This window comes from Periplaneta americana, chromosome 5 (genome assembly GCF_040183065.1).
Source record: "Periplaneta americana isolate PAMFEO1 chromosome 5, P.americana_PAMFEO1_priV1, whole genome shotgun sequence".
Taxonomy (NCBI): domain Eukaryota; kingdom Metazoa; phylum Arthropoda; class Insecta; order Blattodea; family Blattidae; genus Periplaneta; species Periplaneta americana.
The window spans coordinates 88,676,212-88,695,168 of record NC_091121.1 but is presented as its reverse complement, the minus strand read 5'-3'; the positions used below and the strand labels follow the sequence as shown (position 1 = coordinate 88,695,168).

Sequence of the window (18,957 nt, the reverse complement as noted above, 5' to 3'; positions counted from 1 at the left end):
ATTTATGTAGGAAACTGCGTAATTTGTTAGGTGTATAAAACATGATTAGAAGTGAAAATGAGCCTGTTGTAACTTTTTACCCGTAATTTTCTCATACATTTAATTTGTAAAGACATAATATTAGCCAGTAATGTATTAACATATTAATGTATTTTCTTAATGAAAGCTAATTTATTTTCTACTCTATTATTTAACGACGTGAATCACTAAGCGATTACCTAGCGTCAATGGATTTGCTGAGCGAAATGGTATTCGTCGAAATGTGTCCTCACAGACGTGTTAGCCACCATAAATCATAAACAATCCTCTGGGAATGAGATTCTCACTGACCTGCAGTAAGGCCATTAGGAGATATGTACTATGTAAAGCCACTTAGCTAAAAAGATTAATCTGGATGGTCGTAACTTTAATGTAAATGTCTCGTAATAAGTGGGAATATTTAATAAATTTATTCATATTTTAAAATTCGTCTAAACTGATGTCTAAATGTGTCCTTTCTCAACATGCAGAATATTTTGCTGCTATGACAATTTTCTTCGAAACGGAGTTTGCATAACTGATTTGATTCAAATACATCATCATCATCATCATCATCGTCGTCGTCGTCATCATCATGGTGCATCTATCGGTCAGTTTCAATCACACAGAAAAGCCATCTCTCCCTCTTCCCTTAGGACGTCCCACATTTCTACATCCGAAGGATCTGTGCAGTAAACTCTACTGAGTTAATCGTTCATTGTCCATCCGTAAGATGTGATCATGCCAGTTTTCTTTCTTATCCATTATTATCTCATTTCAGTTAAAGATTTTTAGTTTATTTCTAATTGTATTCTGTCTGTCCACTTCACACGCTCCATTCTTCTCCATATCCACATTTCAAATGCTTCTAGTCGCTTCTCGTCACTTTGTCGTAATAATCATGTTTTTGCCCCATACAATGCTACACTCCACACAAATCACTTCACTAGTCTCTTTCTTCATTCTTTCTCCAGAGATTAGCAGAAGATGCTTCTTTTTCTATTAAAAGCATCCTTCGCCATTTCTATTCTCGTTTTGATTTCTTGGCAGCAGCCCTTGTTACTGCTTATAGTACACCCCAAGTATTTTAAGCTGTCCACTTGCTCTACTGCCTCATATAGAATTCGCAAGTTTAACTTCTTCGCTTTTCTTCCTATGACCATGGTCTTCATCATTGGAATTTATCTTCATTCCATACCGCTCACAACTGTCAGTTAGCTCCAGTAGCATATCCCTTAGTATTATCTCTTCTGCTAACAACGCCATATCAGCAAATATTATACACTTTATCCTTCTTCCTCCTACTATCACTCCTCCCATATTCTGAAAACAGTTCTTCACTAAATCCTCCAAGTAGGTGATAAAGGGCATCATGCCATGTTTGCAGTTTTTATTGGGAAAGGTAAATGTAGTAGCTTCTCGTTGCCTTCCGCACACCACTCTCTCTGTCTCATCTTAAAAGATTCTAGGGGGCCCAGCGTGGAGATGAGGAGAGTGGATTTGACTAATTAGGTCCTCCGGACTTCACCGAAATTCACCACAAGAGTTCTAGCAGGGTTTTTGACCCGATCAGAGACCAGAAAATCCCAATTAGCCTTTATTTCATGTAACTTTTTTATTACTTTCATTGCTACTTACGGTAGAAAAATTATTTGAACCTTGTCTTTAATTACAAGTAGTGATAATGGCCCCTAATTCATATCAAATGACAACAGACATGCATGTCACGTATGGAACGATGGATGGAATAATGGGTGGAAAGATGACTCAGGGAGTGGAACAAGCACACACGCATTTATGCCACGGATGTGGATTTATTGTCTTACCTCCAATCTCGACTTCGGCGAGAAATGACACACTGTTTTACCTGGAAATTTCGATCAGCAATAGGGTTCTTTAGCATGCAACTCTGTTTTGCACCGTTTCAGGAGAGAGTGATGCTAATGTTCTCATCATCATCAAAAATCCATTGCTCTCAGCTCGGTTTGAATCCCCGAAACTCGAATCCAACGGCAATAATAATATCCGACGGACCACCAAGACGAGAGACATGAATTTCATTTTTATTTTTACTACACTGTATCCTAAAAGTGATGGTGGTGTTTATAGTAATATGCGTTACAAGACCGGCATGTTGAAGTTTTCATGTTCAAGGAAAAGTTTGAAAAAGCGAAACGAGAATTGAAAGAAAACATACCGCTCGTGTATCGTACAATATTTTGTGCGAAGATCGTTTATTACATACCTGAAAGAGGAATTTCTAATTAGTTGCAATGAAATCTCCATCTTGGTTTCTGTTCAATGACGGCAAATTTGCAAAACAAAAATATCTATCTTCAACATTGTTGCTATAAAATGTTTTCTGTGTTTTTCTATACTCCAGCAGGCCGTGATATACGTCTGTCTTTTTTTCCCCAGTCTATAAATGCGAACTTAAAACAAACGGCTTCCTTAATGTTACATGCATCACGAATGCAGTAACTTTAGTGGAGTTGTAGAGTTTACTTAATTTGTTTCAAATATTTAAAAACAATAATTAAGAGTGCAATTTAGGTGAAATTGCAGTGGTAAGTTTCCAATTTATAATTATTACTATATTGAACGTCTCTGAAAATAATATGTTAAACCCCTAAAGCAGTAAAATCAATATGTCACTTAAGCGGTAAGAAGAGGGAAATTGTTATGTATGTTAGGTTGGGAATACTGAATGTGGAATTTTAGACTTACCGCGGATTGGTTTTGTGAGGAAACCAAGCAAATACGCACGATCTCGCACAAAAAATATTATATATTCTATTAAACGGAACGTGGTACACTCAATTAAAAACAACTGAAATCATTTTGTCACATTTTTCAGAAGTTCTATGTGGGCTATACTGGTGGCTCTGCTAACGTCATATACTCGATAGAGAGCATTAGAAATGAAAGATTCAATAGTTTCCTTGATTTGCAGTTGTAGACGGCTTGCTTGTCATACGAAAACAAAAGTCTAGAGACATTGTATTTTTCTGTATATAAAAAATATTATTCAAATCTAGTCTTTCAGGTGAAGCTCCCTGTACCGGGTAGCTCAGTGGTAGAGCGCTGGTACGTTCAACCAGAGGTCCCGGGATCGATACCCGGCCCCGGAACAATTTTTCCCTTGAAATTATTCAAAAAATATTATTATTATTATTATTATTATTATTATTATTATTATTATTATTATTATTATTGTATTATTATCAAGTCCGGAGAGTGTGAAGGCCCCTTTCAATCGAATTATTGCGAACAGGTGCAACATATCTAGGTAATTTTGTTTTTCTACAGCGCATTCCACAAAGAAAAATAGGCTAATCAGGCGATCTATGTCAAAAGCACACCCACTTCAGAGCTATCACACTCAAATTCAACTAAATCATAGGGGAAGAAGGTTCATTAACCCATATTCTTACATTGTACCGATGGATAATTCCTGAAACATGAAAAATGGACTCATCATTGAACATTATACGATCTAAAAACTGTTCGCAATTGTCAATTTCATAAAAATGTCCACAGCAAAATCGTATATTTGCGATTATCATCTCGGTGGATCGCATGTGTACCAGTTTAAGTTTGAGTAAAGACATTTTTTCAAATCTGCATGAATATTTGCAGATCATATTTACGTACAGATTTCTTTGAACTGTGAATAAATCTTTTTCGAATGGCTTCAAAAACGACTCTTCATTAGTGGATGGTCTTGCTGAACATCCACCTTCTATACAATCATTACAGTGAAATGGATATTACTGCATTTGTTCGATTGCTGCATGTCTTCAATTTTTAATACCAACCTCAGGAAAACTTTATGCGTTAATCATTCATTTGACGCATGTCTTACTTGCCTAAAGACGAAAGCCGGTAGCACAGTGGCAGAATATGAAATTTCAGCTCATTTTTAGTTTTTTTTTTTCTGAAGGTCCGCTGGAGTGTGAAAAGTACTGCAATTCGTACACAAGACGAAATCGAACTATCTTGACTTATTTTTATGGACTCCATCCCGTATTATTATATACGCTATACATGCAATGCCACTCTGATTTATAAGTAGTACAACAATTTTTTATTATTATTGTCCTGTGGAAATCATACAAGTATTTTGTTATTAATCACAATTCACCATTAAATGCAAATTAACAATATAAATTTTTCAATATCTAATTGACGCTTGAAGTTGATTTAAACTAGTGACTATTCAGTTATACTTTACACTAGCCGTACCCATGCGCTCCGCTGCACCCATTAGAAATAAATATAAAGTAATTACATAATTAAAATAGGACATTTGATCCAGGGAATATTCGTTTTTGATAGAAGGATAAATCTTTTAATATGTTACTTAATTTAAATTATATTTAAATAATTAAAACGGAATCATTTTGGTCCACAGAGCACTCATTTGGTGCACTGACAATTCCTTTAACATGTTTCTTAATTTTTATTACATGCATCCATAGTTCAATGAACATTGACATCATTTACATTTAATGTGTATACTTTATTTTACTTGTTATATGTTTCCATTGAATTATGGTAATAACTTAATTTTAACTCTTGTTTTCTACGTATTCAGTAAATGGCGCTTGGCCCACTATGGTTCTGAACCCTTCAAATAACTTAAATAACTTAAATTATATTATATTATATTATATTATATTACATTACATTACATTACATTATATTATATTATATTATATTATATTATATTATATTATATTATATTATATTATATTATATTATATTATATTATATTATATTATATTATATTATATTATATTATATTATATAAAAAGTGTGTTGATAACGGATGTACCCCGATAAGTAAGTTTTCAATTTGTTATGGGGGCTCTTGAATCTCAGGAGGAACAAATTTTATTTTACAACAGGGCAACATAATCTGCTTGGCTCATTACCCAAATTTTTTGCATTGCATTTAATGCATATGTATTTTATGTATTTTAGCTCGATTCAATTGAGCATAGTTAAAATTTGGATTATAAAATAATGAAATGCTAAGCTAACGTATTATTACTGCATACTAAATCAATACACTCTCGTTGGTCGTTAATTGTCCGAGATAAACATTATTTTAAGAAATACAGGAAACGAATGCACAGAATAGCCTATCAAGTTTTCTGTGCATAAGAAGCAATTTTAATCTTACCTGTCCTCAATTCACTCAGAAGTTACTGTAATAACATTAAAGCATTATGTCCATACAGAGAAACTACACTTTCCAATGGTGAAATAATAATTAATTATACAAATCGGTTAATTTAGCTTCCGATATTGCTTCATACGAACACAGAAACATTTTCTGTAGGCTATGATTCATAGCTTTCGATTGTTGTAGACCAAGGCCCCTTATAGACGAAGTCATTTGTTTATTTCATTACACGGCCTTAGATGGCAGTTATTTTAATTTATTAACTCATTTATCTCATTAAATATCAGTCCTATCAAAATTTTGCAAAGACTAAAACTTATCGGAAATGAGTTTTAAAGAAATTTTTGTTATGTAACATTTTTCATAGAAATCAATAATAAGCGAGATATTTCGATTTATTTAATTCAAGCCCCCTTATAAACCCCCTTTTAAATAATGTATTTTGAATGCCATATAGCCTATAATCTAAGTTACAACGAACTTAATTTATATTCCAATTTTCATCGAAATCCGTTCAGCAATTATCGCGTGAAAAGGTAACAAACATGCAGATAGACAGACAGACAGACATACAAAAAAAAATTTCAAAAAAGCGTTTTTGGTTTCATGGTGGTTAATTATATATGTTAGGACCAATTATTTTTGGAAAATCGAAAATTACCAGAAAAATGTCGGCTACAGATTTATTATTAGTATAGATGACATAAGTTTTTATAAGTATCTATTGTTTAAAACATTAACTAGTATGCTATCACCTAAAAGTGTTTGTTCTACGTAACGTCAATTTAAGGGGTTAGGTACAGCTTACAGCAGTAAAATTTTGGAAATATTCAACTTTTTTTTCCTCCATTTCTGTATCTTGTACAATAATGAAAATTAATATGTTTAAAACACTTTATTCTGCTATATGATACAAATACTTTTAGGTTTTTTTTTTTTTCAAAATTCAAATTGGTGGCAGTTTACTATGCAGTGATGAAACATTTCCCTCATACCTAAAAAAACTATCCAACATTCTGCGATGAAATTTTTTATATGTATTTATGCATGTCATGTCTCCAATATGATGAAAAATCACTTCTCTACCTTTGATTGATTGTCTGATAAAAAATAAATTCATTTTAAAAAATTGTCAAATATCAGTATTTTCTTCTAAAAAAATAAAAAATATATTATTTATTAAGGAATGTAGTTGAAGTAAACGTGAGTTTCAGAAATAAAATAAAAGAGAAAATATGAAAGTTAATAAGTTTATGAGTTATGAGAGAAAAGCTTAATCACTGCACATTTTGAATTTAGAAAAAAATATATAAATACTTTTTTTCATATAGCAGAAGGACAGTGTTTTACACATACCAATTTTCATTACTGTACAAGGTACAGTAATGAAGGAAAAAAATGTTTAATATTTTCAAAAATCTTACTGCTGTAAGCTGTACATAATCCCTTAAATGAATTAAATGCCGAAGCGTGCACAGGTGAATAGCATTTTTGTTTGTATTCGGGAGTAAGTTCCATGGCCGATTGTTTTCAACGAGAAATTTGTAGAGGAAAGTAGCTTAAATCTTACCGGCGCCGAAATCGTACCACTATTAATATTGAGGAAAGTATTGCATATAGGAACCATCTAGAGATTTTTTCATGAAATACAAATAGAAACTGACATGCATTCAGTTTCCCTCCTTTCACCCAAGAAATCAGCTGTATTAAATCGTACTTAATGGTAAGTTTTGATTTCTCATATAAGATTTTGCTACTCTTTCGTAAGTTTTTATTGAAAAATTGAGTTAGTTTAATGAATATCTTCTATTACACGTAACATATAAGATTGTTTGCATTATTTAAATGATAAAAATAGTCACTGTAACAGCTTTGTTTAGGTTATAATCTGAATAGTTTGCTTGGAGTGCTGGTTTCCTAAATCGTACCTTTGAAAGGTTGCTCATATCGTATCAGTACGATTTTGGCGACTTGAACAATTAAAGTTAGGTGCATAATATTTTTAAATTTCAGAATAGATAATAGATAATGCAGATCTGCCAAGTAAGACACACGGATTCGAGGCTGATATCACGCTCACAAGCACCCGAGCTGAAATCTCACGCATTTGTGAATTACAAAATTTTAAAACATGTATGGGAAAGTGCTAAAGTCCAAGATGAGGTGCACGTAAGTCGGTACATTTACCGAATGGATGATGAAGTGCATTCGCAGTATATTAACTTATTTTGTGTTCTGTTGTTTTCCACAAAAACGATGAACATTACATAAAAATAATTTGCATTATAAAAGAATTGTGGTTTGCTAATGATTAATTATGAAACAAATGGATATATAAAAGAAATTTGTTGTCTCAATCATTTTCCCTGAATTTCACTCCTTCTAACCAGTGATCTCACTCAGTTACCATGGAGACCCTTGGCAGCTCTGGATAATGGGCAAACGAGAATATGGAAAATGGGAACCAAGTGCTTTACGATTAAGGCATTGGATGAATTTCGATCCGAGTGGTGGGATTGAATGAATGTAGCCATAAGTACGAAATTAAAAAACAGACTTCAAGCGACATTTGATGGGCAAGGTGAAGAGAGGTCTAGATCATCCTGCAAATAGATCCGCCAAAGGGAGGAATACAGATTTTCCACGGAAAATAGAAGATGAATTGGTTCAATATATTCTGATGTTTGAAGAATATCTTTTTGAACTTACTATAACAGACGTCAGGTAGCTTGCCTTTGATGTAGTTTTTATTTTGAAAATGATATGTACATCTTACAAATGGGTACGATTTAAGCAACGTCTATGTACGATTTAGGAAACAGGGCTCATAAATCGTACCGCTCGCAGAGTTTTAAATAATGCCTTTTAAAAACATTTGATAATCGTTAAAGATTTCTGAAAAAAAAATATATATTTTGTGTCCCATGGCCCTTTCTGAATATTTAACAATACATGCAATTAAAATTCCTTTCCAGTTCGAAATAAATAAAGAAAGACTGAAAAGTGCTACGATATAGGTAACCTTCCCCTATATTATTCCATAATTCCTTTCCGCTAATATTCATATCTTGCATATCCCCCATATGCTATCCATTTCATCATCATCATCATCATCATCATCATCATCATCATCATCATCATCATCTCTATTCAATCATATTTATATGAATACTTCTTGTGACATAAGACTATCGTTTGAACGGATGGCCGAGGCTCTGCTGACTTCATCCATAAGAAATTATGAACTCTATTAATGTCCTCTGTGATATTTTTTCAGAATAATAAAATCCTATATCGACTTATTGTTATATGATAACATTTTCGCGTGTACTTAATATTTATGTACCATCAACGGAGTAAAATTGGCCTATAAAGGATAACTTTGGCCCAAAAGGGCATACATATTTGAATTTCTGTAACTCCCGCAAAATGTGGTATATCTTAGTAGCTTCAACTATACTGTGTAGATGGCAGCGCCAGCTAATATTTTGTGAGCGATATGAAAATTCAAATATGTATTCTCTGTTGGGCTAAAGTTATCCCTAATGGGCCAATGTTACCCCTTTGACGGTATTTCATTTTTTATATCTGAGATTAAGATCTCGCCTATGTATGTATACATTATTTCATTGATTATCACAATTTCATCTTCGTTGCTTTTACGTCCGTCCCGCGCTGTGGCGTCGTGGTCTAAAGCATCCTGCCCAGGACTCGCGTTACGGAATGCGCGCTGGTTCTAGTCCTCATGGGGGAAGAAATTTTCTCATGAAATTTCGGCCAGTGAATGGAACTGGTGCCCACCCAGTATCGTGATGCACTTAGGGATCTAGGATAGGTAGCGAAAATCCGGTTTCGCAAACCGGCTATAAAGGCTGGGGGGATCATCGTGCTAACCACGCGATACCTCCATTCTGGTTGAATGATCGTCCACCTCTGCTTCAGCATGTGGAAATGAGGCCAGTAACCGGCTGGTCGATCTTGGCCCTTTATGGGTTGTAGCGCCAAGGATTTACTTTTACTTTTTGCTTTTACGTCCATTTTAATATTACCATAATTTAAATGAATCACTGTTACAGTATGCTATACACGAATATTTATATAATTTAATCTTCATATTATCATTAATTAAAAATACATAGGAGGTAAAATGATAGTTATGAGCCAAGTCTGTCGATAATATTAGCTTTAATGACGGAAAGGAACAAAAATACTTCCACTGCACGTTCAGATTAGCAAAGTCGTGATATTATGTTTTCTAAAATATACAGTAGTTCAAGAGAATGTACTGTATATATAACTGAAGAACGCGATTACCTTTAAGATAATTTTACGTACACTTTCTATTTAACTGAATGTATTAAGTGATAAAATTATGAATCCCAATAAAGTATCTGCCTACGTCCCAAATTATTAACGAAGATTTTTCCTTGTTTCAGCTGGATGAGAATATGGCAGCCCGGCTTCTATTACTTGTTCTGGGAGCCACTGCACTCTGTAGCGGGCAGTTGACGAAGGTATGGAAGCTTTCGACACGCGAACTCATCGACTACAGAGCGTACCGCGACGTCACTGTCCTCCACTACCGGATACCGGAACAGACATTCACAGCTGCCTTCAACTTCACCGTATCGGAGAAGCTCACCTCGTCACAAATATTCTCGGGATGTGACTCAAGAAAAGTGAGTCTCTATCTCAAATACGGAAGCTTGCCAGTTATCAATCCAGATGGAGCCAAATTCCCTGATAACTTCTCCATTGCGAACCGGGTGCCGATATACAGCGCTGAATTCCAGAGTGATGGAGTCCCTATGATCCTCAATGTATCTAGTCCCGTGCCAGGAGATTGGTTTGCTGTGGCATTTCTCAGTTACACGGACCCAAACAATGATCAGATCTTGCAACAAGGATTGACACCAAACTGTGCCGCCATGATGGAATCTACCATGAGTGTTATGATTGAAGAGGACACTAAAATAATTGTGGCTGGAGAAGATGTCACCGGGCAACTTGATACTGGGAATGAAACAAGGAACTTCAAAATTTACGTCCCATCAGGGACTTGGATGGTTAGGATCAACCTTTCTTCAGAACAGTGCGACACATCTCCATGTTTTCGGATGTTGTACTCATCGGAGGCTATTCCAGATCCCGATCTTGACAGTGGTAATTGTGAATCTGTTATGGGATGTGAAGAAGATTTCATTCCAAAAGTGGATAGCTGGTATTATATTTCTATATCTTCTCTTCAAAATTTGACTGACAGTATAAGCTTTACACTAAAGGTATCATTTCTTCTTAATAATTCAACAGAAAAGTGGAAATTGGTGAACATGTCAATGCTTCCTCGTTTGGCAAGCGACGGATTAAAATATGATATAGCTTTAATACTTGAAGATTTTCAAAACTTTTGGACCCTTGTACCTCTCGTCAGACAGTCTTTCTCGGCATTCTTCACATTCAATTACCTAAGTGAATATTCAGACGAAAATAAAGGCTTCTTTTCCATCAACGTCAGTGCTGATGAAGTGGCGATGATGCAGTTTGAAGTGAATCACGTGAGCGATATAGGTGGCACTCTCACATTTCAGATGAAACTTGAAGACGACGCGAATTTGAAAAATGTTACTGAGAATCTATATAATGTTTCAGTGGTTGCATGTTTAAGTTACCAAGCGAGAGCTGTTCCTTTGTTCCCTCAGGACATGTGCCTCAATTACACTGGAGATTTCTCAGAGTCAAAAATTCAAGTTAATTCTACTAGCGAAATAAATCACATCGGAAGTATCCATGTGCCTTTCCCTGAACCAGGATTCTGGTTTATTACTTTGAAACCATTCTGCTTCACTAACGACAGTACTGTATCAAATTGCACTTCAGAGCTTGGTACATTGAATATCTCTCTGATAATAGAGTCAAATATGTGCACAGTAGATAACTGTGGTCGTTTTGGTGACTGCTATAATTACATGAGTGGAGGATTCATATTTTCCACATGTGTATGCAAACATGGTTACATAGGATGGGGCTGTACAGACGACAGTAGAGTTACGTCTCTGGAGCAACTGCTTATTGCAGCACTCCTCCTCACTTTGAGCAACTTATTCTTCATTCCAGCAGTCGTGATGGCGATACGTCACAAATATTACACTGAAGCTTTCGTTTACGCTTGCACGATGGTTTTCTCGACATTTTATCATGCCTGTGATGCAGGAGAGGACATGTACTCTTTTTGTCTAATGAGACTAAATGTACTGCAATTTTGTGACTTCTATTCCGCTATTTTGTCTCTTTGGGTGACATTGATTGCAATGTCAGACGTCCGTAATGCTCTAAAGTCTATAGCTCACATGGCTGGTGCAGTTGGCATAGCATTGGGTACGGAATACAATCGAACATCGTTGTGGGTATTGGTTGTACCCGCTCTTGTTGGGGTGGCTGTAATGACACAATCCTGGGTATGGCGTTGCAAAGCCCAAAGATCCTGCTACCCCAGCAAGAAGTACTGGAAATTTTATTTTCCTCCCGGAGTGCTTCTGGTTACAGTGGGACTCGTGTGTTACTCTTTCTTGCAAACAAAACAAAACTACAAGTATGTGCATAGCGCCTGGCACATTATCATGGCGTTGGCCATCATCTTCCTTCTCCCAACCAGAAAACAGGAAGGAGTGGCGAGTGTGAGTCCTGATGATTTTATAGCCCTGCCTCCCATTTCTTGCTCACCTTCTACTTGGAAAGACAACAAATTCCTCAAGCTATTCCGATGGTGGGATCGATGACAATGGCATTATGTGTAGTAGCAAACCGTAATAAATCTCATGATCTGTTCAATGATTCTATTTCATGGCAAACAAGAATGACGTCCAGCTGATCTTTGTCTTAGTAAATAGAAGCATTTGCATTACGTTATATGCTTCACATTATACGCATTGTATATTCACCAATAGAATATAGTTAATAGAGGGATATTTAAGTTAATTCACTGAGATTGAGTTACCTTGTAGCCAAGATAAACGCTTCTTTTGCGTTCGTTCTATACAGTTTCTCTTTCTCTAAGTATGTTTCTCGGAAATCCTACACCATCAGAAGGGAATATTTTATATTATAATTCTCATAAAGACATTGTCACCGTTTGTGTATATTAGCCTATCATATCAGAATAAATACTAGATGGTATGATAATAAAATACGTTCCGTGAGAATAAGATTTCCCATTTATTGGATAAATAGTTAACAAATCTGTAGAATTTCTTATCTCTCTCAGAAATCCACTTAAGAATGGAACAGATTTTCTAGAATTATAACATAAAGAAAAACAAAAGGAGACGAAATTTTATCCCTCTCAATCTTGTTTGCTCATTTTCTCCGCCCAATAACAGCAACATATGTTCCAGCGTCAGTTCATTTCTCTGCATACCTTACAAGTAACAATAGGATTCTTACTCTTGCCTAATATATATATATATATATATATATATATACATACATATACAGTAGGCCTACATACATACATACATTACATACATACAGTACATACATACATACATACATACATACATACATACATACATACATACATACATACATACATACATAAATACATACGAGGCTAAATAAAGGAAAAAAAATCAATATTTTGTAAATAGATCAATTTTCTTGACAAAATTAAATTAGGATCACTTTCGGTCTTAACTTATATTCGAATGTCCGACGATTTTATTGATACATTCTTTCATATTTTTGTCCGTTCTTTAGAGGCAGTTCCTCTGAAAGTCCACTGACAAAGATGAGTTCTCTAATACGTTACCATTCCTAGTGTTTAGGAGACTATAAGCATCATACTTCTATTTAATTCTATTTATCTAATAGTAATAGAAATCACTGCCTAACAATGTTATATGCTGGATATTCTAAACGTAACAGATTACAACCGAAATGTCATATCAGCATTAAGTGTAAAATATAAAACATGAAGATAAATAATTAAATGTAAAATATCGAAAGAAAAGCCGAAATTTCCTTTTTTTAAGCCTAATGTTTACATATCGATTGCCATGAAATAAGAATGATTGAATGGTCACATGTTAAGCAATTGCTTATGTAGTACATATGAAATATCAGCTGCGTCATACCTTTCCAGAAATCCTCAGAGTTTCATCATTATCTCTCGTCATTGCTCTCTTATCTTACTTCATCGTAGTGCCTTCTTATCAAGAAACTCACTGCATATAAGCCTTAGTTTACACAAGGCGCGGTCGACTAGTAATTTAAAATGATGCAGCTGTCTGTCACTAGTTGTGATTTTCTCAGGAAATGATTACCTGTGCTATGTATTCAGGTATTCATTATAATGCAAAGATTGTTCACATGCTAAACATTAGACACAAATGTAAAAGGAATGCAATATCGTTCGTATATTACATCCGCTGTCCCGAGTGACAAACGTATATACAGGATGATTCTGATTTTGTTTTCCTTGGAAATCTTGGAAGTTAAGGATACCAAGGACTCTTCCAATTTCTCTTCTATTGCCTAAGATGAGACAATTCTCAGTATACTTTTCTATTTCAAGCAAAATTACTCTCGTTGCTCTTCTTGAAGGGTCCCAAATTTCGATGTTTTCTTGATCTTTATGTAAGTGCTGAAAGAAATACTAAGAAAGGATTTGTCACATTGAAATTATTTTTCCTTACTTTAATGCAGACGTTTTTCCACGTGCCCTTCGCATAAATTATCACTAAATGAGTATCATTACAAATTTTCTCCAAAAAGGGAAGGATTTTTCACACACATATGCACGAATTCTTTTGAGTTAGTGCTTACTAAATGCAAAAATTATTTCTTCTGCTCATTCCACTTTGATTTAATTCAACATACCCGAATCCAAAATTGTGCTTGTAACTTACGAATTTTTTACTAAATGAGTTAACTGTGCCTTTTTTTTTGTTTTTGTTTTTTTGCGAAGTTATGCAACTTCTCACTTTTCAGTAGATTTGACAGCCACATTATTCATAATCAGATCGGAAGTACAAAAATATTCCTGAGCCTGACACATTAGCTTAGCTGATTTTGGGGTACGGTAAATTTTTTACTTTGATTCTCGCATATAATATGTTGTAATCGATTATACTTAGAAACTCTGCAATGTGTAACGTGTAAAGGAACAAAACACTAGCATTTGCTTTACCATTGGGGTCCAGAATTTTCAGCCTATCAGGTTCAAATTTGTTGCAGAGATGTCGTAAATGCGTTTCAAAACAGTGTTAGAAGTTTTCAGTATTTATTATAAAATGTTCTTAATTTCCACACTAACGCCGTACATACTTAAACAAATAAATAAATAATAGGCCTACGTTATTAAAGCTTGTCGGTGCATCCTAGCCTATCGTAAGTGCTCCTTTTATTGCCATTCTTAAAGTAAAGAGTGTCTAATATTAACTAGTGCTAACATTCCTTGGTCTTGCACATTTTCAGTTATAAACGCGTTGGTGAGTCACTCTAAATATACTGAAGTTTCCCTGCGTTGAAATCTACTAGAAGAAGGCACAGCACTTTCCAAAGCGAGTAATAAAATGAGAGATTTCATAAAACTGGAAAGGAAGGGGCAGATGAATCATTCTGTAAATGGAAGATATTAGAAATAAATGAAATTGTTTTCTCATTAATTGAAGAGTTCAGAGCCTTAGTGGGCCAAGCGTCATTTATTAAAAACGGAGAAAGTAAAGGTTAAAGTTAAGTGAATACCATAGTTTAATGAAGATGGAATATCATTTAGTTTTAATGTGTATAATTTATATTACTTGGTATATGTTTCCATTGAATTATGGTAATAACTTGTTTTTTTACGGTTTTAGTAAATGTCGCTTGGCCCACTATGGTTCTGAACCCTTCAATTTAAAAGATTAAAAGCGTAAAAGAATTAAAACTGAACCTAACTACGCTGCCTTCATTACATACATGTTGATAACATTGCTGGATATACAAATGTTCAACTACGACAAAGACACTAAAAGAATCATAATGTCCATTGAGCACCTTTAGGTACAGTATTTCAAACTCTATGCTCTCTCTACTACAGTAACAAAACAAATCATCGGAAGGGTATCTTCATTTGTAGATAATGACCTTTTCTCGGAGTACTGTTATCAGTTATAATGCTAGGTCCGTTTCTCTAATAATATTATGAAGAATCTTAACCTTAAAATAGCCTTACATTTATGCTAATTTCTTTTCGAGCAAATTTAATTTGTATGTATATGTACAGTGATAAAAAAATTATCGAACTAAACAGCGAAACAGGTCACGTGGAAAAACAGGTAAGCAGACATATGTATGACTAAGTTGGGAATTTTCTCTGCTACGTATGGAAATTTATCAACATCAATGTGACTCGAAAAGAGAATAAGGTGTTTCAAGTGCGAATCTCTAAAATCAAACAAACAATACTACCATTTTGTATCTCTTTCAGCTACTGAAACTGTGAAATAGAAGTCTCAGGGTTCCCTTTCTACAGATGAATAGCCTTTATAAATCATAAGGAATGGTGTTTTTAAGCGAAATGTTTAATATAGGAAAATTATTTTTTAATTCAGTATTTCTTGTAAGTAATGGAATAATCCCTGTATAAGTGTTCATGAGAAATGTTGCCAGGCGAATATTACTTTTGAGGTGTAAGCTACATATTTAACTATTTTCAAAATTATGGTCAACAATAATGAATCATTGTGTATATACTGGGTGAACAGTATAGAGCAGAACAGGTTTCACGGCTCGCGCGGCCTTGAGTCCCCCGCGAGCATAATCGGCCGGCCGTGAAACCTGTTCTGCTCTATACTGTTCACCCAGTATTACATTCAACTACATTTGTGACCCAATTAACTATGTATCTTAGCATTTGTGATACTAATATTAATGATATCAATTTTACTAAAATCAACATTAGAAAATTGTAACAGAATTTCGGTAATTAGATATGTAATATCTATATGCACTATCAATAGTTTTGACTCAAATTCATAACGCTTTAACTCTTTAAATTGAAGAGAGAAACTTATTACACACGAAACAATGGCGCAATAATAATTAGTATCAAAACTTACGCATTACATCACACAAAAATATTAAAGTTTGTATAAGATTTTAGAAAAAATATATGCAGTCTAGTAAAGATGTCTTCCGATAGATCGCTTATATCAAAGAAATTTAATTTTCCACCAAACAGTTTACTCAGTGAAAGTATTATGCATTTAAATCCAAATAGGGAAACTTGAAATGTAGGTAAGAACAAATACAACAATTTCAAGTGACATACATAAAGTTCAATTTAGAATAGATTTGTTCTGTATACATCTTTCTAATAGAAATATAGGCGATATATGCAGGAACGTTTCTAAAAATGCAGTTCATTGTTGTCGATGCAAGTGAATCGTAAGAAAAGAATGTTGCTACGGTAAGCTACAGTATCTGTTCTGTGAATTATTTAATGATTCACTCAATTGCATGGATTATTTCTCCTTCTCGTCAAATTTCAAACCTATTAAATCTCTTTAAAGGCTACCTTTCTCGATGGTCGTCTAAGTAACTTTGCGAAGACATAAAAACTGGTACAATAGAAAATTTCTCGAACGTATGTTCTTCCAAAAGTGAAATATAGTAACACTGATAAGTACTAAAGTTTTAAGACTTACACAATTATCAGAAATGAGTTACTGTTGTGTTTAGATAGCTTGGCCGGTCATAACATTATGCGCAGTATAGCCAAGAAAGTCAATTCGATACTGACAAGGAAAAAGTGGATGTATGCGTTGGAATGTAAGAGAATAGAATATTATTTACGGAACGGGGGCACTATGGCACTATGACCCAGCACTGAGACCTATACGATCTATTGCGCTAACCCTCAAGCTAGGCGCATTCCCAAATCCACACCGGCTGACTACACTAAGGTTCACTGCGTACCTAGGTTTCGTGCAGACAACTTTCCTCGTCCCTAGAGCAGTCCCCTCCGTGTGTCACTAGCCGGCGATCGGGGAATGCTAAGAAATAACGAAATGGAGAAACTGTGACGGAATGATATAGGCCTATATGCCTAATATGGGGGAAAACGGGAGAATCCCGAGAAAAATCCCAACTGCGACCTTGTCCGCCACAAGTGTCACTATGGATTCTTTAATGAAAAATCCCAGGATTCCAACCCAGTCCGCCTGCACCGCAAGGGTGTTGTATGTGTTAGTAGCTGTGCAGCTTCTGTAGAGTTCACTTCTTTTCCTCGTGCGTGTGTGTAGTATACTAATAATAATAGGCCTAATAATCCGTGGCGCTACATCCCACGAAGGTCCAAGACCGACCAGCCGGCTACTGGCCTCACGTCCACATGCCGAAGCACAGGTGGACAATCATCCAACTAGAAAGGAGGTATCGTGTGGTTAGCACGATGAGCCCCCCAGCCGTTATAGTTGGTTTGCGTAACAGGATTTCGCTATCTATCGTAGCTCCCCAAGTGCATCACGATGCTGGGTGGGCACCGGTCCCATACACTGGCTGAAATTTCATGAGGCAATAATATCTTCCCCCTTGAGGACTAGAAACAGCGCGCATTCCGTAATGCGAGTCCTAGGCAGGATGCCTTAGAACACGAAGCCACGGCGCGGAACGCGTAGTAGCCTATGCTAACTATTGCAAAAACATTAGTACCTTAATGGAACCAATAAAGACATTATAGTTTATTCGCTTATGAGTGGAAGATTGAAAAAAGAAGACTGCATTGTGTTAAGTATAGGATAACAGTGAGTGGAAAAAGTGTGATCACTCATGGAATGCAGGTACGTGACCAATGTTTTTCAACATAGCTATAATTTACGTCAGCATGCAGACAGTTTTTCTCCTTCCCCCCCCCCTCCTGTCCCACTGAATATGCTGAGAAATTGAATCACTCCACATCACCCCTACTCAAATGTTCGCTCATAACACGGCCAAGTTATCTGAACACAGTAGTAAGATATCAATGGATATAAGTTTCAGTGATCATTCATCATTAACATAAACAGTAATTATTACAATCTAAATCTTAATGTAAATGTTATCAGAAAGAAATAATTTTCGTTATTTGTCTCGTTTCATCCCCTCTTTTGATACAGAGTTACAAGTGAATGTAATGTAGGAGAGTGTAGCTATATATATACTAAACCAAAGTAGCGGAAGAAAGTGATTTTACTCTACTTTAAATTATACAAAAATTACTGTGAAATTAATTTCAGATTGTTACAAGTAGTCTCACAAGCCTTTTATTTATTTAGGTCAGAATTTTTGCACTCTTCTCGTCCGCTAAACGCTCAACGCTATGTTGGAATCAGTCACGTGTTTGGTGACGTATGTTCACGTTCGTAAAACATCGGAAAGAATACTAAGGTATCGTTGCACATGTTCCTTCAACGTCTTCAACGAAACATTCTTTCGTGAGTCTTCCTGTACTTTGACCTGAATATTTATCCATCTTGACTGGTTCTAAGTAGATGAATATCGCATACAGCGGTAAATCTCAAAGGAGATGCCATGTCTTAACACAGAATTAGGCCTACGGTAAACTTCGTTTCCGTCCACATTATCCACCTAGAGATAGCCGCTCAGCTTTTTGAAATAAAGTGAGATGAATGGCTGATTCGCTCTTTCATCAATGACGTCAACATAGCGTTAACCGTTTAGCGAACGACAAGACTGCGAAAATTGTCTCGGTGTGAACCACAAACAATCTG

The 18,957-nt window shown here is 35.2% G+C and overlaps 1 protein-coding gene across 2 annotated transcripts in view; it reads left to right on the top strand.

Annotated features, from left to right (window-relative positions):
* LOC138699960 (transmembrane protein 8B) overlaps positions 1–18,416 on the top strand; it is a 97,249-nt gene extending 78,833 nt beyond the window's left edge. For both annotated transcript variants that reach the window (XM_069826197.1, XM_069826196.1), the window contains exon 2: positions 9,646–18,416. In XM_069826197.1, the coding sequence (XP_069682298.1) occupies positions 9,658–11,985 (2,328 nt within the window). In that variant the 5' untranslated portion in view covers positions 9,646–9,657 and the 3' untranslated portion in view covers positions 11,986–18,416. The remainder of the gene's footprint in view (positions 1–9,645) is intronic.
* The last annotated feature ends 541 nt before the right edge of the window (positions 18,417–18,957 follow it).